The 25,013-nt window shown below is 34.8% G+C and overlaps 2 protein-coding genes across 2 annotated transcripts in view; both read right to left on the reverse strand.

Moving 5' to 3' along the window:
- The window catches only part of LOC133197384 (nucleoporin p54-like), a 107,828-nt gene that overhangs the window by 33,618 nt on the left and 49,197 nt on the right, over positions 1–25,013 (reverse strand). The gene's annotated exons all lie outside the window — the stretch shown is intronic.
- Positions 558–23,692, reverse strand: LOC133197388 (acylglycerol kinase, mitochondrial-like). Its single transcript, XM_061333394.1, has 14 exons — positions 23,565–23,692; positions 20,554–20,593; positions 19,628–19,707; positions 17,079–17,154; positions 16,459–16,557; positions 16,042–16,074; positions 15,678–15,772; positions 14,812–14,881; positions 10,168–10,247; positions 9,792–10,012; positions 8,870–8,982; positions 7,761–7,828; positions 7,467–7,569; positions 558–696 (listed from the first exon to the last, which is right to left on the reverse strand). The coding sequence occupies exons 1-14, from the start codon at positions 23,672–23,674 to the stop codon at positions 583–585; spliced, it is 1,302 nt and encodes a 433-aa protein (XP_061189378.1). The 5' UTR covers positions 23,675–23,692; the 3' UTR covers positions 558–582.

A 25,013-nucleotide genomic window follows, 5' to 3' on the forward strand; every position in this document is an offset into this window, starting at 1 on the left:
TACAGGCCCGTAGGAAGCAATTTCACTTTGAGGGGGCACAACCATACATTTACAGTTGGGGGGGGGGCACTATCAAGTACCAAAATTCCTTGACAAGCAAAAAAAACAAAAACAAAAACAAAAAAAAACAGTCATCAGACGTTATTGAGGGGGTATGTTTTCTATAGTATTCTATATATCGGCAACATTGCCGCTTCCCGCGCTCCCCCCGGTTCCTACGGCCATGGTGTACCAAGACTCTGGTTAATGTCCATTCCAATGACAGTGTTTGAAACAAATCAATCTGAATCACACGTGTGAAGTTTGAGATTTAATAAAATTCTATAAAAAGTTCACCCTTTCTGCAAAAGCCTAAAGACAGCAAAACTGCAGAAGCAGATGGAACCTCCTCTTCACTTCACTATCCAGTAAAAAGCTGCTAAGCTTATACACATGAATTCTTTCCACTATGAGTTCAGAATAATACTGTTATCTGCAGAATGCTTCCTGTCATTGTTGTACCACTAGGTTTTTTGCTTTGAACTATATACTCTTGTGTATAACTTTATGACAGTGAACACTTGTTAAATGACTTATTTATTATCAAGATAATGTTCTAAATCGTTCAAATATCTTTAGTCTATTTCTTAGAAGTCTGATTTCCACAGGTACGGCCTCAAACTGCTCCCCATCAATTGAATACCACACCTTTTTCTCCTGAAAAAAATAAAGAATCAGCTATTGTAAAATATGACCTTATATTAAACATCATGTTACAAAATCCAACTAAAGGACTATAAGTCTATTTTCCCCCTGTCTGACATGGAAATCAAAACAAGAGGCTCATGGGTCCTTGTGTGTACCTGTCACTGCCACATTTTTCTGAGCCACATCATGTGTTCATTAAAACATTTACATTCACTGAAGATTTTCCTCCTTTATTATCCCCTCACAACAAAGTTAGGATATAGTAACACCCCTTGTAGGTGTGTAATTGTGTGCATAATGCATAACAGAAGTGAAACTTTACATTATTTGCTGAATTGAATATTTGGACAAGCTGTGAGAATAAAATGACCCTACTGAATATAGTTTTTTCTTTTCTTTCTTTTTTTTAATTGACTGGTATTCTTACCAATAAAACTTTTTTTGTTTGCTATTAAGGAAGCTCTAAACACTAATGACAAATGTTTTTTGGACTTTGAAAAATTTTAACATATAAAGGTGTTCATATTGAATTTATCTACAAACCTCATTATCTTGAACTCAATGGAACCGAGGAAAAACTGAGATATATCCAAAGATTCGAGATATCAAGGGTAAATTCTTGATAACATATAATGCATATTAGAATACAAAAATAGGAAAAAGGTGACTCGACCCCAGATTTAAAAAAAAAAAATGGAAAGGGGGGGGGGGGGGGTCCATACCCCAAGTGCCTGTGTTCCTGAATGGCTTTATCGCTGCTCTGGGGGAGGTGATTGCTTGAGCAATCTTGATTCTTCAAAACAAGTTTCAGGGGTTGAAATTTTCCTGGAAAACCTACTAGCCCATGGGGCTAGCGATCAGTAAAAAATTACTAGCCCAAACCTCAAACTAACTAGCCCAACAATTTTTCATGCAAAAATGAAAACATAACAAGTTAAAGTTTCAATGGTTTTGGTGACAGAAACAAATTAAACTAGTTCTCAGTCAAAAGAAACCAAAGTACATAGAAAAGCAAAAGTAAACTGACGAGAATTTTTTTCCATTCTGCTAGTCTGACGAAACTATCGTTACATTTAAAATAACTAGCCTAAGTCTTAAAACAACTAGCCCCTGGCATCGGGCTACCCTATATTTCAACCCCTGAAGTTTGAATCAATTCAAAATTTGATAATTTGGAGTCCTGTAGCATTTTTTCTTAAATCTACCCTAAATGAGGATGCTCGCACATATAAATTTGTAAATTTGAAACCTTAAGATCCTTGAAAACATTTTCATAGATTTTTCCATTATGCTTTCAATTAAAAACTTTGAACTCTCTCAATCCTGTCCAAGGGTTCATAATTTAAACAAATTTAATTCTTCAGAGATTGGTTGCATAAAACTAAGACAATTGGTAGCCTTTTATTCCTGAGAAGATACTGATTTCTTTTTTACTAAAAGGGGATATTAAATTGAGTATATTCATCCATCTTTCTGTCTTTCCATCCATCATTCAGTCTGTCTTTAACACTTAAATTTCTGAATGATATGCAGTCAGACAGACAGATGTTTGCCAAGTAAAAAAAATGTGATCAGAACATCTCACCTTAGCTTTCAGCTCATGACCAATGACATATAACACCATACAAAAACAGATAAAAATAGGTCACCTGACTTACACAGGTAACCTTATTAAGCACACAAGTACAGCTGGAGTTCATGATACACATATCTGATACTACTTGATTCATAACTATTTATGCAAACTTGAAGTCACAAGCTATGACTCTGTCATTTGTATTTACATTGGAATAAAGTTACTCAAGTTGTCTATAGTGTATAGAAAAACAAGGGTGTGACACACCTTACCCAAAGATGGATGAACTGACAAGATTTGATGATCCTATGTCATGCAGAGTGTAACAGATAGGGCTGGGACGATTCAGGGTTCAATCGATTCGGTTCGGTTTCGGTTCAGAATGATACGGTTCGGTTTTTTTCGATTCGGTTCGATTTAACCTAAAATAGTCTAAATATTTCTCATCATAAATGAAAAGTGATAACCTCTGCTTTAAAAAGTGATTAAAATCCTTTACTCCAGTCTTCACAAAAACTTTTCTGAGACACTAACAAGTGAGCCTAGTGGATTTGACATTTTTACTAGCTAAAGTAAAATTTCTACTAGCCCAGAAAAATAATAAAATTTGAAACCTTTTGTTGTATTATTTTATTCCATTTCATAATGAATTACTCTTCTTTTCATATTTCTTCTGCTTATTTTCTCATTTTGTATTTTTCTTCTGAGTCAATGATACATATATAATCAGAGAAATTATTTAAGGCTGAATTTAACAGAATGAACAATCATGCTATAGATACCTTTTAACATGGTAGTATACATTCATCTTTTTTTCTGATCATTGGACTTCCTCTTCAAATATAAAGTGAAAGCTAGGTGATTTATTTTTTTTAATTCAAATTTTCAGAAACAATGTTAATATATTTTTGATAACCCTTGTAAATCTTCATTTAATTAGTTGAGTAGCTGGAAATAATTGAATCAATTAATGTGATATCTACATGTATTTTCCATAAAATCGGAATGGAGGATTCGGGTTAGTTGAAAAAAGACGATCGCTTTCATGGTTTTTTTTTAAGAAATAAATAAATAATGTAGAAGTGCTAAAAGAATTAGATAAAAGAGATATGAACAAGAGAACCACACTTCTTTGATTTTTTTTCATTGGTTGGGGATTTAAAAACAAAACTTGGAAAATACCTGCTACTTTTTCACTAGCCCGTCGGGCTATTTACTAGCTCATAGCAATTTAAACTAACCTCTATTGTAAAATTAAAGGGTGTTTATGGAATAAAAAAAAATAATCACTGACTTCAAACTGGCACAATCATTATAAAAAGTATTAAATTCATGAAAACAAACACTTCTGATCTCCAATTGGCGGCCATTTTTGTTTATACGTGTTATGTAAATTTTAAACCGAACCGAACCGAATTCTGGATCGGTGCACCGAATCGAACAGTATGAACTGCGGTGCACCGAAATTTTCGGTGCACCGCACAGCCCTAGTAACAGACACAATTTAAATATGCATTGCTAATCAAGTCCAAAATAAGTTTACTGTGATCTAGCTGTATTTGAGCTGTGACACACTTTTACCCTAAATTGCATCTTCTGACTAAACTTGATGATCCTATGTCACATTGTGTTAAGATAGGACCCCTACAGGACTGAGGTCCCTGGACCTACCTTCTGGCCCTCTAACATTCATAAACTGACAATGTTTGATGATTCTAGGTTTCAAATTCTGCAAAATATGATTGATTCAGATACAATTTGACTCCATCTAGCCATAAAATTACAAAATGAGGTCACCATAACCCACTTTCGTAGTAGTAAGTTGGACTTATAGTTACTTGGAAATAGACCTGCTCAAAAACTTTAAACCTGTTTACTAATCAAGAAAATTTTGGTCAGTTCAAAAATCCAAAGCAAGTCTGGAAGTTTTCATCCTTAGATGTACTATCTATACAAAGTTTATCATAACAAGCCATAATATTATATACAGGTAAACTTCGTTATCTCGACATCGACGGGACCATCGGAAAATGTCGAGATATCCGAGGTGTCGAGATATCAGAGTTGAGACTTGACGTCCAAGATTTCACTGCATAACCAAACACATACATGTGTGAATGTCAGACACCTCGGCCCAACGACACCTCGGCCCAATGACATCTCGGCCCATTGACACCTCGGCCCCGACGGGTCGGCCCAAGATTTGAGACACCTCGGCTCACGTAAAAGACACCTCGGCACAAACAAAAGTGTATTATTTTAAACATATTTATTTAATATATTCTGAAGTATTTTATTATTATAGGGACTATATGCGACGAATTATATTATTATGATATATCCAAGAAATAAAAAAGAAAATAAATAATATTCCGAGAGTAAATTGACGGTAATTAAAAAAAAAAAAGACTGTCCATCACAAAGTGCTAATCGTTAAATAAACAAGAACCCTACTACAAAGTGATTTTTAAGTAAAAGAATTCTATACATTATGAAATGAATAAAGTTGCATTTTCATAAGCAACAAAATAAATAAATAGACCTCCTATCTCCCACTCAATATATACACCAGCTGACATCTATGCTGTCGTTCGTTCAAAAATTCTAAAATTATTATTAAAAATTCTGAAATTATATGCCCCTGTTTATCGTATACATATCGTCGTTATAAACATACATAGCCCCTACATTTATATTACCATAGTGAATACAGATAATAATTCTGAAAAAAATCCTTGGGCCGAGGTGTCTTCAGTATGGGCCGAGGTGTCAATAATTCTGGGCCGACCTGTCAGGGCCGAGGTGTCAAACGTGACGGGCCGAGGTGTCGTTGGGCCGAAGTGTCTGTCTACCACATGTGTATAACTATAAGCTTATTATACGTACATGACTTCAATATAGACTGTAGGTCAACTTATTTCAGCAATCCCTCTATTTTTATTAAAAATCTAAGAAGTTATTTTTAAAAATCTTATTTATAAAACCTGTTCTTTCTCTTTATCGAAATCGTTCTAAATTTCTGTAGTTTTCCATCCAGCATTCGCGTGTTACTTGCTTTTTTGTCAAAACAGGATACGAAATGCGCTCTATAAACTTCGAACCGAACCGTATAAACATGATAAAGTCGACATCCGAGATACGAAAACATATTAAATACGTAATTATTTTTTTTTCTTATTTCATTCAGGAAGAATGTGCAATAATATTAATTTTTTAAGAGATTTGTGTATCTAAACTAACGTAGTGATATTACAGATGCATGAATTACGGATGATTCGGTTAATCGTGTCGTTAATCGGATTATTTCCTGTTGAATGCATTTTAACTACAAAATATTATTAGAACATCGTTTAATTCTTTAGTTTGAATTTATTCAATATGTTTATTATTCTTTGTAATTTACTTATCTTTTTCAATTTTAAAAAATATGTTAGGTTTCGACATAAATAAACACCTGTAAATTTAAGCAGAATCGTGCAGATTTATCAGTGATATTACCCAAGCTGAACATTAAGCAATTAACGTCTCAAAGACGCCGAGGGGGCTTTTGATTCACCTACAAACACAGTCTATAGAATTAATTAAGCAGCTTGCAGTCAAAACATGGGTGTGAAAGGTGTGAATTTTTGACGACGTCGAGATACCCGGAGCCGTCCGTGCGTGACGAGCGACCCTATCTGACAAACAATTAGGTTCAGTGGAGCAGAAAATTGCCGATGTCGACATATACCAGGTAAATTTTGCTCTTGAGACTGTGAATATACGTCGAGATAACCAGGGTTGTCGAGATTACCGAGGTCGACATATTAGAGTTTTTGCAAATCATTTATATAGTAAATACTGCCGGGACCGCGGACGGACGTCGACATATCCCAGGTTGTCGACATATCCGATGTCGAGATACCGAAGTTTACCTGTAGCTACTCCAAAAAATTATCTTGGTCACTCATCTGGAAAATGTAGGTCAGATTCAGAATCCAAAGCAAGTCTGGAAGTACCATCCCTAGATAGATCATCCATGCTAATTTGGTTAAAATATGGCTAAAATTCACTCATGTGGAAAATCTAGGTTGGATCCAGCATCCGAAGCAGGTGAGTTACTGTACATCCCTAGATGCATCATCTATGAAAGTTTGGTCCAGGTAGGGCTTATGGGTACTTGGGAATGGACCTGCTCCAAAATCTTTAACCTGGTCACTCATGTGGAAAATCTAGGTCAGATCCAGCATCCCAATCAAGTGTGGTAGTGTCCATCCCTGGATGCATCACCCATGCAACTTTGGTCCAGGTAGGGCTTATAGTTACTTGGGAATGGACCTGCTCCAAAAACTTTAACCTGGTCACTCATGTGGAAAATCTAGGTTAGATCCAGAATCCGAAGCAAGTACGGTAGTGTCCATCCCTAAATGCATCATACTTGAAATTTGGTCCAGATAGGGCTTAAAGTTACTTGGGAATGGACCTGCTCCAAAAACTTTAACGTGCTCACTCATCTGGAAAATCTAGGTCAGATCCAGAATTCGAAGAAAGTGTGGTAGTGTCCATCCCTAGATGCAACATCAATACAAGTTTGGTCCAGGTAGGGCTTATAGTTACTTGGGAATGGAACTGCTCCAAAAACTTTAACCTGGTCACTCATGTGGAAAATCTGGGTCAGATCCAGCATCAGAAGCAAGCGTGGTAGTGTCCCTCTCTAGATGCATCATCCATGCAAGTTTGGTCCAGGTAGGGCTTATAGTCACTTGGGAATGGACCTGCTCAAAAAACTCTAACCTGGTCACTCATGTGGAAAATCTAGGTCAGATGCAGCATCAGAAGCAAGTGTGGTAGTGTCCATCCCGAGATGCATCATCCATGCAAGTTTGGTCCAGGTAGGGCTTATAGTTACTTGGGAATGGACTTGCTCCTAAAACTTTAACTGGGACGCTGACACTGACGCCGGCACCGACGCTGAGGGTATAACATAAGCTCATCTCGACGAAGTCGAGGTGAGCTAAAAATGCTAACAGACAAACATGAAACCTAATACCATAAAACGTTCAGCAAAAGATTGGCGTATAATGAAGTTCTAAAGAATTGTTATTGTTAATGCTCTATAACATGAAAGTGTAACTTTAGACCTCATCCTCTGCATGCAGACTTTCTTCAGATATGACATTCAACATGATGCTTACATTTTGAAATCATTGAATTATCTACTTACCGTATCCTCTGGCAAGTCTGGGACAAATTTGACCTTCTTGACCAGTGTATGACTGCTGTCTGGTGAGCTATACACACGGTTGGGCAATTTTTCTCTCCTAAACCTACATGTAAAACAAATGGAATCCTTTGCAAATTTCAAAAATGTATGAGAAACCTTGTCTCAAATTATTATTTTAAGAAACTATTAAATGTATTACAAAATTTTCCACAACAATTTCTTTTTAATTTAAAAAGTAAAATACACATTCATGATTTAATTCATGTTTACAAAAAATAATCAGATGAAAATTACCCTTCACTTATGAAGTCTTTCCTGTCAATATGACTTGGGCCAATCTGTAAATCTAAGGCGACAATTTTCTGTAAAATAAAAATAAAATAATAAATACAAACATACATGTATATAACTAGATATACTGAGCAACACAAGGCCAATGGGTCTTGATTGTCACCTGGGTATACTACATCAAATTTGCTTATAATCATTTCCCTATTAAAACATCAGTCACTTTTATGTAACAAACAAATTTCTCAAATTTCTCAGTGAATAAATGGCTTGTTTTAAATTTCATAATTTTCTCCTTTTCTTCTGTGAATCACTGTCAACTGAGACTAAATGTGACCAAGTTGTGAGCCTAGAAGAATTAGATCCTTTCCTTTCTGCAGAGACTTTGTGTCCTTCAGCTAAAGACTGGCTCATAGCTGACACAGGTGCAGTAACTGTGTTATGCCTGAGCATGTTCTGTTTACATCCTTTGACCAGTAGATAGGAACATTTTTAATTTTTATAGAAGCCACACCTTGCATTCATCATTTTCATGCAAAACAATGTATCTACTAATTGTCCAGGAGTAAAGGAATGGTTTTTCTTTGGATTAAAATCATTTTTATTTTATGTATGATCAACCCACCCTGGATCTAGGTGACATCAACTTAGCGAAGGGCCAATTGCTTATTATCATCAAGGAAACTGATTTATAACATGAAGAGGGCTTATAAAGAACGCCTTATTTGGGAAAAACTTGGTTGCACCCTCAGGCTCCTTGGGGTGAAGACTATGAAATTCAAATTCTTTGTTTCATGCCTTATCATAAAATGGATTTAAAAAATTTGAGAAGCTGAAGAATTTTCAAAAGTTATGAATGATTAACAAAAACAGATGCTAGTAGAAATAGATAATAATGACCCATGTGGCTTAATAATAAAGTTTAAAACTGTATCTTACAAAATATAATTACTATTATGATTAATAAAAACAGATGCTAGTAGAAATAGATAATAATGATCCATGTGGCTTAATCATAAAGTTTAAAACTGTATCTTACAGCATATTAATTACTATTTTATTTACTTTCAGATATCCACTTTTTATAACGAATAATGTATAATGAAAATTCAGACCTCTTCCTGACTTTGGACAATGGGGGCTGTGACAGATAACTCTACTGTGGTCAAGTCCCCCACGGAAACCTCCTCTTCTTCACCATCTTCTGCCTCTACCTCCTCAATGATATCTATTTTCAAAAAATAAAAGGGTTCTGATAGAGAATCAACCATAATTTTCTTGTAAAAGTGAAAACTATGTGTACCGGTTTGAGATTCTAAAGTCTAATTGGCCGCAACAGTAGTTTTATTCTTTTGAACTCCACAAACATACCACAGATTTAGTACATAAATATGGTAAAATGAATGCATAAAAGATGATCACAAATGTGGCCATCGAACCTGTAAATCCATTTTTTAAGACACATAATTTCTCTGAGCATGGCAATTCTAAAAATTTATAATAAGAAATAGAAAAAAAATGTTTGTCCCCCTTTTCAGACCAACCCTTATTTATAGCATCAACCCTAATTTCTTTTAATGCTTTTTCAGTGAATATCTGAATTTTCAGTTTTTGTCCAATGTATGAAAATTTCTACTATAAATATAAGTCACAGAAATGTTTTAGAGCACTACAGTCAAACCTCATTATTTTGAACTCGAAGGAACTGAGAGAAAAAATTTCAAGATATCCAAGGATTCAAGATATTGACGATAAAATCATTAAGAATAAGTGGCTGGGACTTCCAAATCACTTCAACATATCCATGGTATTCAAGATACATGCATTGGTGTTTGAGATATCAAAGTTTGACTGTATTTTCTTTTGTCATCATTGTAACTTATGTTTTGTTTAAAAAAGCCCAGGGGAAAAAAACTGCACCCCTACCTACCCAATTTTTTTCAGCAAGAAAGCAGGAATAAAACATTTATTTTTCTAGGCAAATTTTTTTATCAAGAAAAAGAAAGGAAACTTGTCAGGTTGTTGAATCCAGTTTACCTTGTGAATTTTGCTGCACAGGCTTATAGAACACATGTAATATGTTCCACCAGCTTCGTTTGATTTCTGGTGGGGCCTTCTTGATAACGACCTTGTGGAGTTTCGTATTCTCCTCCGTAGCTGGTATATAACTTAATTTTCCCGAAATAACAGATGGCCACTGGGTGAGTGTGGATCTTATATAGGTCCATCTAGACTTCAAGGGACCAAAATACCAGTACCTGTCCAATTAAAGTGTTTCATGCAATCAAAAGACAACAATTATCATGGAAATAACAAAAAATACAAATATATACAGTCCAGTGTAATTGATTCTTTCAAAGTGGAATTTTGTTGCTGATTGAAAGGGTGTCATTTATTCTGAAGCTATACACACTTGTTCTTTTTCTTTTCAGCCTGGCTATATGGCCCTGCTGTGAGCCCCATCAAAGAGTATGTGCTTCTTCCGTCCTCACTCTAAAAATCCAATAATGAATACAATATTAACAGTTCTTGAAAATCTTAGTCAACAGTTTAGAATGCATTCAAATATACAAAGAGACTATGCCCAACCCTTATAAAACTGAATTTTTTTTGGAATTAGATTTGAACAAAAAAAAATTATGGGTGGCTCTTGTATCACATACTCCTGAGGCATTGAAATAAGCAGTAGAACTGCCCTCTTCAATTTAGAGGAAAATGTGATGGATGACTTTGAAATAGTCTTTAGCTTAATTGACTTGGGTGACCTTGAAAATAACAAATGGATGTTGATTTTTTGCAATTTTTAAGCATTGAAATTTGAATCCACAACATGCAAATTTCAATGGTGAAAATGGTGCACCCAAATTGGTGGCTTCATAGGCACAAATCTGACAATAGAATGGTAAGAAAGGGTGTTTTTCTAGGCATTTTCATATTTCACATTATCCCAAACTTCTTTCACTCCAACATAATAATACATGTATTATCTGACCATGAATACTAAGCAGTAGTACTTTTGAATCATGAAATTTTATTTTATACTTTATGTTTATCATAGGGATTGCAACTGAATACATAATTGTCAATCTGTTAACCGCAAGTCGTTCCAACCAATTAGTCAGTTAATCATATATAAAAACAAGAGGCCCAAGGGCCTTAACGGTCACCTGAGTACAATACAACAATTTAGAGGATCCATAGAGTATTAAAATGAAATAAAAGGTGAAGCTTTGTTGCCCAAAAGCATGAAAAATAGGGAGATCAGGATCAACAAAATAATTAGTCTACTATTCATTAACAGTTCATAAATTAGGTTCTAATCTGTTCCCCATTTATCACTATCACCATACAGTATATTAACAAACTATCAGTGCTTTTGTACTATTTTAATTCTTTGTTGACAGTTGCTATCTCTTACATTGGCCTCTCTTGGTCTTTGATGAACATTTAATAAGACAAGTTATTTTTGTCTCATTTTTATTTATCTATTACTTACAAGTCCACATGATCATTAAAACTATGAAAATACTTTTTGCATTATACAATAAAAATTCTTGCATAATTCTCTTATTCTATTAATTTTTCAAGTACATTATTTACAGTGATTAATTATCAAAAGTAAACAGCAAAGGGGAATAACTCCTCTCAGTAGAATGCAAATTAATTGAGCCCTGGCTAGGACCAGAACACTTGACCAAATGGTCCAGATGTTCAAAAATCTGGTAAAAATACCCTTCCTTATTACAACTTTTACACTTTTTGCCTCTGATATGCCCAAGTGCAGAGAAGATTCTTAAAGAAATAATGCATTTTCACTACAGATTCACTATATTATCAATAGAGCCCCTCCCCCCCCCCCCTTCACCACCGAGAAACACCAGAGCCTCTCACCCTGGGACCAGAAGTTTCAAGTTTGCTCATCATAAGTAATCACTTTGTTTAACTGCTTAACATTAAGGAGCAGACAGGATTATTTAATAGAATTAATGCATTTTCACTACATTGTCAACAGCCCCACCCTTATACCAGCACATCTGACCCAGGGGTCATGCAATTCACTACTCCGGAAGAAGCACACTTGCTCATCATAACTATATACTTAGCTTCTTTGCTTTTTAACCAGAAGTAGAAAAGAATATTTTCAAAGAAATTTTGATTTTTCACTATATAATCAATAGAGCCCCCCCCCCCCCCCTTTTGACCAGAACCCTTGACCCTGGGGCCATGAAATTCACAATTTTAGAAGAGGCATCCTTGCATATCATAACAATGTACTTAGTTTGTTTAAATAGTACCCAGGGGCAGAGAAGAGGATTTTCAAAGAAATAATTCACCTTCACTGTAGGAGCTATATAGCCCCACCCTAGCACCAGAACCCCTGTCCCTGGGGCCATGAATTTCACAATTTTGGAAGAGGTGTCCTTGCTTATCATAACAATGTACTTAGTTTGTTTAAATAACACCCAGAAGCAGAGAAGAAGATTTTTAAAGCATTAATGCATTTTCACTATATAATAAATAGAGCCCTGCCCTAACATCAGAACCCCTGACCCAGGGGCCATGAAATTCACAATTCAATTTGTTTCAATAATACCAAGGAGTAGAGAAGAAGATTTTTAAAGAAATAATGCACTTTCACTATATGATCTATATACCCCCCCCCCCCCCCCCAGCAGCAGAACCCCTGACCCCGGGGCCATGAATTTCACAATTTTGGTAGAGTCACCCTTGCTGATCATAACTCTGTATCTAATTTGTTTAAATAATACCCAGGAGTAGAGAAGAAGATTTTCAAAGAAATAATGCACTTTCACTATACGATCTATATAGCCCCACCCTAGCACCAGAACCCCTGACCCAGGGGCCATGAATTTCACAATTTTGGTAGAGTCACTCTTGCTGATCATAACTCTGTATCTAATTTGTTTAAATAATACCCAGGAGTAGAGAAGAAGATTTTCAAAGAAATAATGCACTTTCACTATATGATCTATATAGCCCCACCCTAGCACCAGAACCCCTGACCCAGGGGCCATGAATTTCACAATTTTGGTAGAGTCACCCTTGCTTATCATAACAATGTACTTAGTTTGTTTAAATAACACCCAGAAGCAGAGAAGAAGATTTTTAAAGCATTAATGCATTTTCACTATATAATAAATAGAGCCCTGCCCTAACATCAGAACCCCTGACCCAGGGGCCATGAAATTCACAATTTTGGTAGAGTCGCTCTTGCTTATCATAACTATGTATTTAATTTGTTTAAATAATAACCAGGAGTAGAGAAAAAGATTTTCAAAGAAATAATGTACTTTCACTATATGATCTATATAGCCCCACCCTAGCACCAGAACCCCTGACCCAGGGGCCATGAATTTCACAATTTTGGTAGAGTCACTCTTGCTTATCATAACTATGTATTCAATTTGTTTCAATAATACCAAGGAGTAGAGAAGAAGATTTTTAAAGAAATAATGCACTTTCACTATATGATCTATATACCCCCCCCCCCCCCCCAGCAGCAGAACCCCTGACCCCGGGGCCATGAATTTCACAATTTTGGTAGAGTCACCCTTGCTGATCATAACTCTGTATCTAATTTGTTTAAATAATACCCAGGAGTAGAGAAGAAGATTTTCAAAGAAATAATGCACTTTCACTATACGATCTATATAGCCCCACCCTAGCACCAGAACCCCTGACCCAGGGGCCATGAATTTCACAATTTTGGTAGAGTCACTCTTGCTGATCATAACTCTGTATCTAATTTGTTTAAATAATACCCAGGAGTAGAGAAGAAGATTTTCAAAGAAATAATGCACTTTCACTATATGATCTATATAGCCCCACCCTAGCACCAGAACCCCTGACCCAGGGGCCATGAATTTCACAATTTTGGTAGAGTCACCCTTGCTTATCATAACTATGTATTCAATTTGTTTCAATAATACCCAGGAGTAGAGAAGAAGATTTTCAAAGAAATAATGCACTTTCACTATATGATCTATATAGCCCCGCCCTAGCACCAGAACCCCTGACCCTGGGGCCATGAATTTCACAATTTAGGTAGAGGGCTCAATGCTTATTACAATCATTTCATCAGTTTGACTGCTTGATGTCCAGGAGTAAAGAAGAGAAGATTTTTAAAGATTGCATTAATTTTGATGGTTTTAGCCCCACCCCTCAGGCCCCAGGGGGGCAGGGACCATGAAATTCACAAATTTTGTTCCCCTTCACACATAGATGCCATATGCAAAAATTGGCTGAAATTGGTTCAGCGGTTTCAGAGAAGAAGCTGAAAATGTTCAAATGTTAACACACGACGCACGACGGACGACGACGGACGAAAACAGATAGCAATAGGTCACCTGAGTGACTCAGGTGACCTAAAAATTGTAAACTCTGCTTTACTCAAATAAACAAGATAATAACATATGTTACATTATTTCAATTTTAATAGGAAAAAAATGAAATATTAAAATAAATGAAAATTAAAAGAGAAAGTAAAAAAAAAAACTAATAAAAGGTACCTGATCAAGTATCATATCCATTTTTAAATAAAAAATCAGGAGAGACGTTAAATCACGTCAAGCTTGATCAAAAATTTTTACATGTATTTTAGCACCTTAAAAAATAAAGCAAGTAATTTTATTTCGCGAGTGGTTCTTATCGTGTTCTTATTGGTTCTTATATTGGCAATAATCAATTCCTCACATATATTTAGGAATCTAAATAACTCAATGATCATTTAATCAAAATCATTAAAGAAACACAAGTCAGACTGGGAAATAACAAGTCTTTAAACAGCAATTAACAACTGACCAATTACCCCATGGATGTCAATCCGGAGAGCTTTACTTATCTCCCAATAAGCTTATTTAGATGGATGAAAATGTTAACATTACTTTCTTTTTATGTCTACTTAATGAAATTATGATTGAAATCCTTAAATCTGAGCTAGTACAATTTGAAGAATCAAAGAAAATGGTATCAAAATAGGTTTTTGCCATAATTATTAATTAACAGATATTACTCCTTAAGAAAAGCTAAAGATTACCATGTATTCAATCACATCCCTTTTCTTATAAAATCCATCTACAACAGCTAAGGTTGAATCCAATATGATTCTACAAAAGAAATGGAGGAAACATGTGTACCAAAACAAAATACAATGTAGTGTAAATGTATCATATTTAACATGTAGGTTATTTGGTGGAAACTGATTTTACAATAAGTTGTGTAGATTAGATTTAGTGCTTTTTGAACATGCTAAATATAAATACCGGTATACATGTAACAGAGATGGGTTTGTGCCTCTGAATGGATTTGAACCTGGAACCTCTGGCATGCCAACAAATAAAGCTAAATTAAGGGTTAACCCACTAGCCCAAGCTAGTAGGATGCCGTGTAGCTTACACTACCACATTGTCCCCTCCAGAGAATGAGATGTCCTCATCTCTTTTAGAGTACCAGCACCTGTGAGGTGAAGTTTTGGGGCAATCAATTTCACCCTCCAGAGAATGCCCAGGTCCCAGGCACCAAATGTAACAGAGACAGGTTTGTGCCTCCACTTGGATTTGAACCTCTGGTACAGCACTGGCCTGGCATGCCAGAAGTCCTGGGTTTAAATCCATTCTAAGGCAAACACCAAACTCTGTTACATAAACAAGTTACATAAAGGTGCTAAATAGAAAATACTGCTAAATGTAATACATTTACAGTATCTTGTTCTCTTAAAATTTAAAATGTAAAATTTTCTGTATCTTTGATGTAGTTTCAGTAATGTCCAATAAATGTACCGGCACATGTATATAGAATATCAGTAACAAATTTATTCCTTCTTAAAAACAGTCTATCAAGAGCCTAAGCTATTCAGAAGTGCACAATATATGAAATATAAAATTAGAAGAATAAAGTCTCTACCTCACTTGTTCTTTATCTGATCCAAATAGTAACTTGGCAAATAGGTTAGTCTTTCCAAGGGGTATAACTCCTACAGGAATCTTTTTTGCAAAATTCTGTATTAAAAAGCACATGTAGATCTAAATAGTAACTAATTTTTCTTTCTTATTTCTTTCTTTCATATTTTCTTTTAAAATGTTATTAGATATTTCAATTTTTTTTCTTCACACTTGATTTTCTTTCTTTTTTTTTCCAGAATGCATTTTTCATGCAACAAATGAAATCATCACTAGGTATAAAATTAATTTCTATATCTGTTTTATTTCTATCACAACCTTGTTGCCCCAATACTCTGGCATTATACAAGTTAGCTCTTTAAAAGTACCTTGTCTTCCTTCTTCATTACACCAGTGATAGTCTGAATAAAAGTACAGGGGGAAAGTATTTTAGTTTCAATACAAAATTACTAACATCAATGTTAGAAACATTTCAATTTTTTCTTATTTTTGAATAAAACATTTATGAAATCAAACTTAGTAAGCTTGAATTTTAAAATTGATAAAATCCATCAAGCCATTATTCTGTTTGTTACTTGCCAACACTTATTCACAACTCTTTCAACTGAATTCTTGCATCCATCATTGGATATCAGGTGATTATTTTGTAAGTCAATTTCATTCATTTCCATACACACCCTAACTTTTTTTGTATGGAGAGGGCATTTAGAGACATTGCCTCTTGCCCAAACAAATAAGATTTTACATGATTAAAATATTCTTTAAATAACAGGTGCTCCACTGACCTCCAGGAGTGTCCCTCCCCCTCCTGCGGCCACTATCCCATCTGTTTCCTCCCTCTCTAGGACCTCCATGAACTTCTTTACTTGTCCCTCATATTCTGTCTAAAATTTCAATTTACCACTTAGCATATGATCACAAGAAAATCTGTAGTGTACATGTACCCAGTATTAACTTTCATTTCATACATGCACATCATTTTCTGGAATCTGTCATTTTTGTGTATGTATCTCTCTGACTTGTACAAATCTATGTACTTTAAATGTGCATGTAGATGTAGAAAAAAAAAACACTTAAAAAAGCATAAGAACTATTGTAAGAGAGAAGACATGTGACATGTTAATAGTCTAATAACTGTCCTCTCACTTTCTCTTTACTATAACAAAAAGAAAAAAAGATCAAGTGAGACAACTGACTTAAATCAGCTTGACATGCATGATATTCAAATGGAACCTTGATACAAATGTATAAATTTACACAACTAATTTTTTTATGATTACCTTATCAAAATTCTTGAGACAAAATGTTCTAGTTTTTTCCCTTGGAATATTTTATCATTCAGTTCATCAAAACAAATGACTTTATTCTTAATCCATAGAAATCGGGGGAGAAAAACTACACTAACCTTAACAAGATTGACTTCAATACCAGCAAGATGAAGTAATGGTGCAGCATTTTTTTCAAATAGTTTGGATGCTTTCCTGCAAAAGTATATGTAAACTTTTAATTTCAGATACAGTGTTTCCTTTTTTTTTGCATTCTTGTTCTTACTTTGATTCAATAAAAAGAATTTTCCTGTATCATTCTATCAGTGTATAGCATTTTCTTGGGCATTCAAGACATTGCAGTCATTTAGTCTTAACAAGCTCCAGTACACAAGACATCTTTCACTTTCCCCCTCAAACATGTGCAGTAAAAGTGTATTTACAGTGATTCTAGTAAGTTCTATGAATTCAGTTTGAAAGAAAAATAAATCTGAGCATGTATTTATATGCCTCTGTATCGAAGATTTGGGGGTATATAGTTTTTGCCCTGTCAGTCCGTCTGTCTGTTTGTCCACAAAAACTTTTAACATTGCTCATAACTTTTGATTGGTTAGAGCAATGGCTTTCATATTTCACATATGTATTCCTTGTGACAAGAACTTTCTTTGGGTACCAGCACATTTGACCTTTTGACCTTGACCTTGGAAATTGACCCAGTTTTACAAAATTTTACCCAACTTTAACCTTGGCCATAAATTTTGAATAGTTAATGCTAGGGCTTTCATACTTCACATGTGTATTCCTTATGAGAAAACTTTCCTTTGGATACAAACAAATTTGACCCTTTGACCTTGACCTTGGAGTTTGACCTACTTTTGAAAAACTTTAACCTTGTCCATAACTTTTGAATAGTTGGTGCTAGGGCTTTCATTTTTTCACATGTGTATTCCTTGTGACATGACCTTCCTTTAGATACCAACAATTGTAGCCCATTTGAGTTTGACCTACTTTTGGAAAACTTTAACCTTGGCCATTACTTTTGAACAGTTGGTGCTTGGGCTTTCATACTTCACATATGTAATCCTTGTGACAAGACCTTACTTTAGATACCAACAACTCTGACCCTTTGACCTTGGAGTTTGACTTACTTTTGAAAAACTTTAACCTTGGCCCTATCTTTTGAATGGTTGGTGCTAGGGCTTTCATATTTTACATGTGTATTTCTTGTGAGAGGGCCTTTCCCTTTCCTTGGGCACCATTAATTTTGACCATTTGAACTAGACCATGATGTTTGACTTACTTTTGAAAAACTTTACCCTTTTCCATACCTTTTCAACGGTTGCTGCTAGGGCTTTCATATTTCACAGGTAAAATCCATCTGGACAAGATCTTACTTTGGGTACCCACATATTTGATTTGCACTTGAGAAAGTTTAACCTTTGCTATAAGTTGCCATACGGGGGCATCAGTGTTCCACAAACACATCTTGTTAATGGTGACAATTGTTGTTCATCAGTCAGGGATTTTCCACTGCCCCATGTAAGGCTCCATTCCCAATTGCAAAAACCCTCCCTTTTTCCCCCCAAAAAATAATTGTGTATTATGGTCAGAGTTGAAAATCAATGGAATGACAAAAGTTAAGGGAAGCCTTGTTCTGTTTATGACTGACAATTTGTTAATTAGTCTTTTCTCTGATTGAAAATCTTCAATAAGTAAATAAAAGCTCAAATTTATTCATCATTCATGTTCATTTCTTGAAAATTGTCTTGGTACATAATTTCTCAAATAGTAATAAAATGTTGATAAATTCCCAATTCCAAGGACCCAGGCTCCATTCCCAAAATGTAGTGGAAAATCCCTGTCAGTCTTACAAAGCTAGGTGAATGATCATCAGCATTCATTTGAATAAAAAATTAATTCTCTGATATATTCACTCAAATTCTTGGACCTTCACAATATTAATACTAAACAAACCAAATTTTTTTTTAAAAAATTGGCAATTCATAATCTTTCAATGCTAAAGAATTCAGATTAACACAGTTTTGCAGGACTTTTTCTTGATAAAGCACACATGAAAGTGAAATATATAATGAACTAGCTATAATCTTGATATTTTATAGCTACCTGAACTAGAAAATGGGAACACAATCAGGGCTAGAAATAATAATTTTTTTTTCACTGGTCACTTGGGCTATCACCTTAATTTTTTATCAACTCGGTACTTTCACTGTCCCACTGGGCCAGTAGAATTTAAAATGACTGACCCAAAACCATAATGACAATAGTAATATTATGTTTGTACTTTGTTACTTAATAGTACAACTTAACAAAACAAGAAACGACAGAACTTGGATGCACAATCCCGTCAAGTTTACTAGCCCGACCATGAATGAATTTTGTTATGCATAAAAAAACACTGGCCAAAAGGGCACATGCCCTCTACAATGTATTAGCCCCGATTAAAAATTCACTGGCCCCAGACCAGCGGGCCATCAATTATTTTGAGCCCTGCACAATATGAAATGCTATTTTACAGTGCATTAGTTGCAATGTTTATCATTCTAGGAAATCACAGTGGGTTAGAATACTTCTTTATTGCTTTGTTATAACTACAAAAATGAAAAATGATTATTTTGTTAATAGCATGTTTTTCTTTCTTTTTTCAAAAAAAAAAAAAACATCAACAAACCCAGATGATGCTGCTGGATTCAGAAAGACAGTTAACTTTCTTGGCCTCTCTCCAATGCTTATCTTGACATCTCCAAATTTCTGCAATAGTAAGGTTGGATATCAGTTATCTGTTTTATCAATCAGCTTAAATATCTGGAAATTTTTTTAATTATATGAGTTTGAAACTCACAACAATGAAGGAGATATAACAGAACTACAGTTCTAGGTATGGAAAACATATATCTGGGATAAAATGAAGTAGCCACACACCAATTTTTTTTTACGATCAAGTACGGGTAATGTTACTAAATGTTAATGATATTCCACTTACAGAATTATCAAAGGTTATTGAGTAGCAATATTGTCCTATACTGGTATACATGAATCCACTTCATAAAACTTCTTGACTATTGAACAATATATACTATATACTATAGATATACATGTATCTGTACTTACTTATTTTATGTTTGGTAGGTATCCAGAAGAGATTAATGAAAAATATCATATTGTTTCAAAACTACCAGTATGGTATCATACTCTCTCATTCTGATGATATTGTAACAGGAAAGGAGAATGTATGGCTGGACTGGGAATCGAACCCATTAATACAATATTAATTAATTCCTACCATCATGATAAGTGTATCATACATAACCAAACATTGAAGACATCATTTTATCTATTTACTCTGTTTACTTGCTTTTGATTTAGATTTTACACTGCAATAAAAATTTCACAAGTTTAGCATGCTCTGAAAATTAATACAGTTGAACTTTGATATCTGGAGCACAGATATCTCGACATGGATATGTCAAAGTGATTTGAAAGTCCCAAGCCCTCCTTCTTTAAGTATTTTACCCCTGATATCTCGAACCCCCACATATCTCGAAGTTTTTTCTCGGTCCCATCGAGTTTGAGATAACGAGGTTTAACTACACATACCTTTGCTTCTTTACAGTACTCTCTTCTTAACAGATCCTCCCTGGAGCAAAAGAACATATGTTTATATCTTCAAAGACACCATGATATATTTTACAACTACAGGTACTCTGTATTTAAGAGTAACTTCTCTCCTAATTTTTGTTTTAGCTTAAGTATATCGTTATTCATATTTAAGAATAAATGCTACAAATGTAAAATTCATGAGTTATTAAATTCCTGGAGAGTTTACATATCAAAAGAATTATTGCCAGATAAAATTATTGAGAAAAGACGTTATTTTAATAAGTAAACTTTATCAATTAAGGAAACATAATGTTATCAAGTGTAATGTTAAGCAGATTCTCTGAGCAAAAATACAGCTCACAAGGCAAACTCTTAGAGCAACACCAGTCTATTACACACTGATCCAACAGATTTTTTTTTAAAAAGTGCTACCCACGATCCCCCATAAATTGCATATAGCTGCCCAAACTACATTCTTGCATTAACCAAACCAAAGTTCACAAAAAAACTAGAGGCATTGTGAGCACTGAGCTCACATAATGATACCCCCATATACCCTCCCATTTGAGTATAATGACAAAGTCCATTTTTTGCTATGGGATAGCCTAAATTTCTGTCTGATCAAAACATAAAGTATGAGGTGCACAATGGCACTATATACCCCGGTAAAAAAGTTAAATTTTATTCAGTTGTATAGGAGGAGTTGAGGATAAGAAATATGCACCCCTTATATTATAGAAAGAATGGCAGTGTGCATGTTTTGCTATGGGAAACCTAAAATATGTGTCCAATCAAAAAGTAAAATAAGAGGTGCACAATGGCACTATGTAACACAAATCCTGTGAAAGTATCATTAAATTTTATTCAGTGGTATAGGGGATATAGGAGAAGATGCAGATAAGAAATGGATACCCGAAAGCATAACGGACAGACATACAGACGGATGGACAGACACCCCCATCACTATACACTACCTGCTTTTCAAGCAGGGGGGTACAAAAAAAGTCTTTGCCTTGAAAGATATTGTTCACATAGATATATTTAAAGATCTTTGATAAAAGATTGCACTTTTGAAGACTCTGCCTTGGAATGGGTGTGTCCAACCCTTAACCTTCCAAATGTTCTTGTGTGGTTTGAAGCTCAAGCGAGTCTAAGTTAAAAGTGTATATAAATGATTTTGATGATATCCAGTAGCAAGAACGCAACTGTGCTCACCCCAACTATGCTTGCCCGTCAAACTTATTAGCTAATATTAGCTATTACACTTCATAAACCAAGACTCAGCTGCTCAAATACCTGTGCCATCAGCTTCGATTAAAAAATATGAACATAATCAGGGAGCGCAGCAAGCTCAATAGACTAAGACCAGAGAAAATTCAAATTTAAATTGGTATACTTGTCAAGCAAATTTTTCTGTGAAGCCTTCTCCGAATTCCTTCGCTTCCAGGATTCCATGCAATAATGGCAAATAAACAGTTCTGAAGTTATCATGTATTAAGATTATCGTGCAGAGAGCTTACAATAAACAAAAAAATAATTGCATCTACTATCATAATGCCTTTCATTACAAAATTGCAAAAGGGTCTTTTTAGAATCAGTTACGGAAATGCAACTTACATAGGATGTCTTGTGACGTCACAGTCTAGACTGTCTCGTGCGGTTTGAAGTTAGAAGAGGCGGTTTAAAGTGTAGCTACCTAAAGTTTTTTTTTTTTACAAAGAGGATATTCAATGTTTTGTAGTTGGATATGGAATTTATTTCAATCATGAGAAAAGATTTTTTGATATTTTCATGAGTGCTGCATTCGCAGTGCAAAGTGCGAGCCCCTGGGTGGAGAGAAAATTCGGACTGTGCACATCCATCCAAACGAATTTTTTTTCCGCAGTAACCTCTAGACCCACAATGCAACGCTTATTGCATCTCTACATTCTCACTGTAACAACAAAAGTTCGACAAGAAATAAACTCACCTTGATTTAAAGAATATTGCAGATAAAAAACAGATTTAATTTTCTTCATTTGAAATTGGCATTGTTCAGGTTTCAGTTTGGTAATGCAACTTACATACGACGTCATGGTCTAGATGTACCAAATGTCACGTGTGGATAGAAGAGACGGATCAAAATTAAAACTGAATAGGTATCTGCGCTCGCCCAAACGGTTATATTATCCTTTCACATTGTGAGAGAATATCACTTTCGTATCCTTTTACACTATGAGGGAATATCACTTTTATTCAATAAATAAATAATAGTATTTCACTGTTGAAAATTAAACTGCGCTCGCCCCAACGATGGCACCGTAAACAGGTCTGGCACAATCTCTTGATTAAGCTATATAGCTTGATTTAGCTATATAGCTTTATTAAGCTATTCAGAATAGCTTGATTTAGCTATTTTATCACTTTTTTCTCAAATGTGTTATTTTCCAAGTATTCACAAAAAGTCACACCTTGGTGCAGTGATGATATTCGACCTTGAACTCTTATGAAAATAATGCATGTAAAAATCACTCATCAAATTGCGTCTCCTTAAGAGACTTTGTACTCAAAGTTCTAAAAGTTTTGGGGCTATATAAAGCAATTGATACAGTTACTTCTTCAATGAAATTATAAAGGAGGCCAATTATGGTCAACAAGATGATTGGTAATAATTCAGTACAATGAGAAGCAATCATACTTATCCACCTCAACGCACACAATGTAGTGTACAGTTACCCAAACAATGGAAATTCATCTTTTGCTTAAAAGTATTCAAATGCTACAATGTTAGAACTATCTTTGATTTGGGTTGTTGGTTTGATAACCCATATTACATATATGAATAGTCAAATACTTGCGACTTTTTATCTATTTTGTACAATAACATTTTTGTGAAAACCTGCATATAAATAGCTTTATCAAGCTATTTTGAATAGCTTAATAAAGCTATATAGCTATTTCAAGCTATATAGCTTAATCAAGAGACTGTGCTGGACCTGGTAAAACCTGACATAATTAAGGGTACGTACTCAAATTTTCTGTTGACAAATTTCACTCCATATCCTGCTATAATAACAGCAAAGACGGACTTCTTCCAATTTTCTCTGATAGTTTGCAAAACTTTAATTACTTTAGCCATTTTCAAAGTCAACAACCATATTTCGAGGTATATTTACTTATAGAAACAGGCTATGAGACCATGGTCTCATCTAACTCAAAACGAGGCTATTGCTCACCGGAATGGGTTCTCTCATCTATTTTCCCCTAATCATATCCGGTTATAATGTAAGCCTTACGATTATGAAATTATTTTACTTGTATCAAGCCTTAAATTTAGACCTTAAATATAGACTTTAGTTCTGTCTTTAGGGCCATTGAGCAGTGAGGGTTCTGAAGCATTGTAAACAGATTTTAAAATGGAGAAGGCAGGTATGATAAAAATTGACTAAAAAATATATAACCATATTTCCAGGGACCTACTAGTATATAGGTCCCTGATATTAATTATTTCATTATTAAGAAGAAAATGTCCAGTTTACAAATGAGGAAAATATGACAACACACTCTGACACCTATGAACAGACAAACATACAGGGTCTTATGTTTACAACACTGTAGCAAGAGACCATTGACATAAAACAGTCTTAAACATGCATGGTCTCATGTTTACAGACTGTAGCATGAGACCATTGACATAAAACACTCTTAAACGTGGATGGTCTCATGTTTACAAACTGTAGCATGAGACCATTGACATATAACAGTCACAAACACACATGGTCTCATGTTTACAAACTGTAGCATTAGACCATTGACATATAACAGTCACAAACACACATGGTCTCATGTTTACAAAATGTAGCATGAGACCATAGACATAAAATAGTCTTAAACATGGATGGTCTCATGTTTACAAACTGTAGCATGAGACCATAGACATAAAACAGTCATAAACACACATGGTCTCATGTTTACAATACTGTAGCATGAGACCATAGACATATAACAGTCACAAACACACATGGTCTCATGTATACAAACTGTAGCATGAGACCATAGACATATAACAGTCACAAACACACATGGTCTCAATACTGTAGCATGAGACCATTGACATAAAACAGTCTTAAACATGCATGGTCTCATATTTACAAACTGTAGCATGAGACCATTGACATAAAACAGTCTTAAACATGCATGGTCTCATATTTACAATACTGTAGCATGAGACCATAGACATAAAACACTCTTAAACATGAATGGTCTCATGTTTACAAACTGTAGCATGAGACCATTGACATATAACAGTCACAAACACACATGGTCTCATGTTTACAAACTGTAGCATGAGACCATAGACATATAACAGTCACAAACACACATGGTCTCATGTTTACAAACTGTAGCATGAGACCATAGACATATAACAGTCACAAACACACATGGTCTCATGTTTACAATACTGTAGCATGAGACCA

This window comes from Saccostrea echinata, unplaced genomic scaffold (assembly GCF_033153115.1).
Source record: "Saccostrea echinata isolate AGI-Se365-2 ecotype Australia unplaced genomic scaffold, CSIRO_AGI_Sech_v1 ptg000030l, whole genome shotgun sequence".
Classification (NCBI taxonomy): domain Eukaryota; kingdom Metazoa; phylum Mollusca; class Bivalvia; order Ostreida; family Ostreidae; genus Saccostrea; species Saccostrea echinata.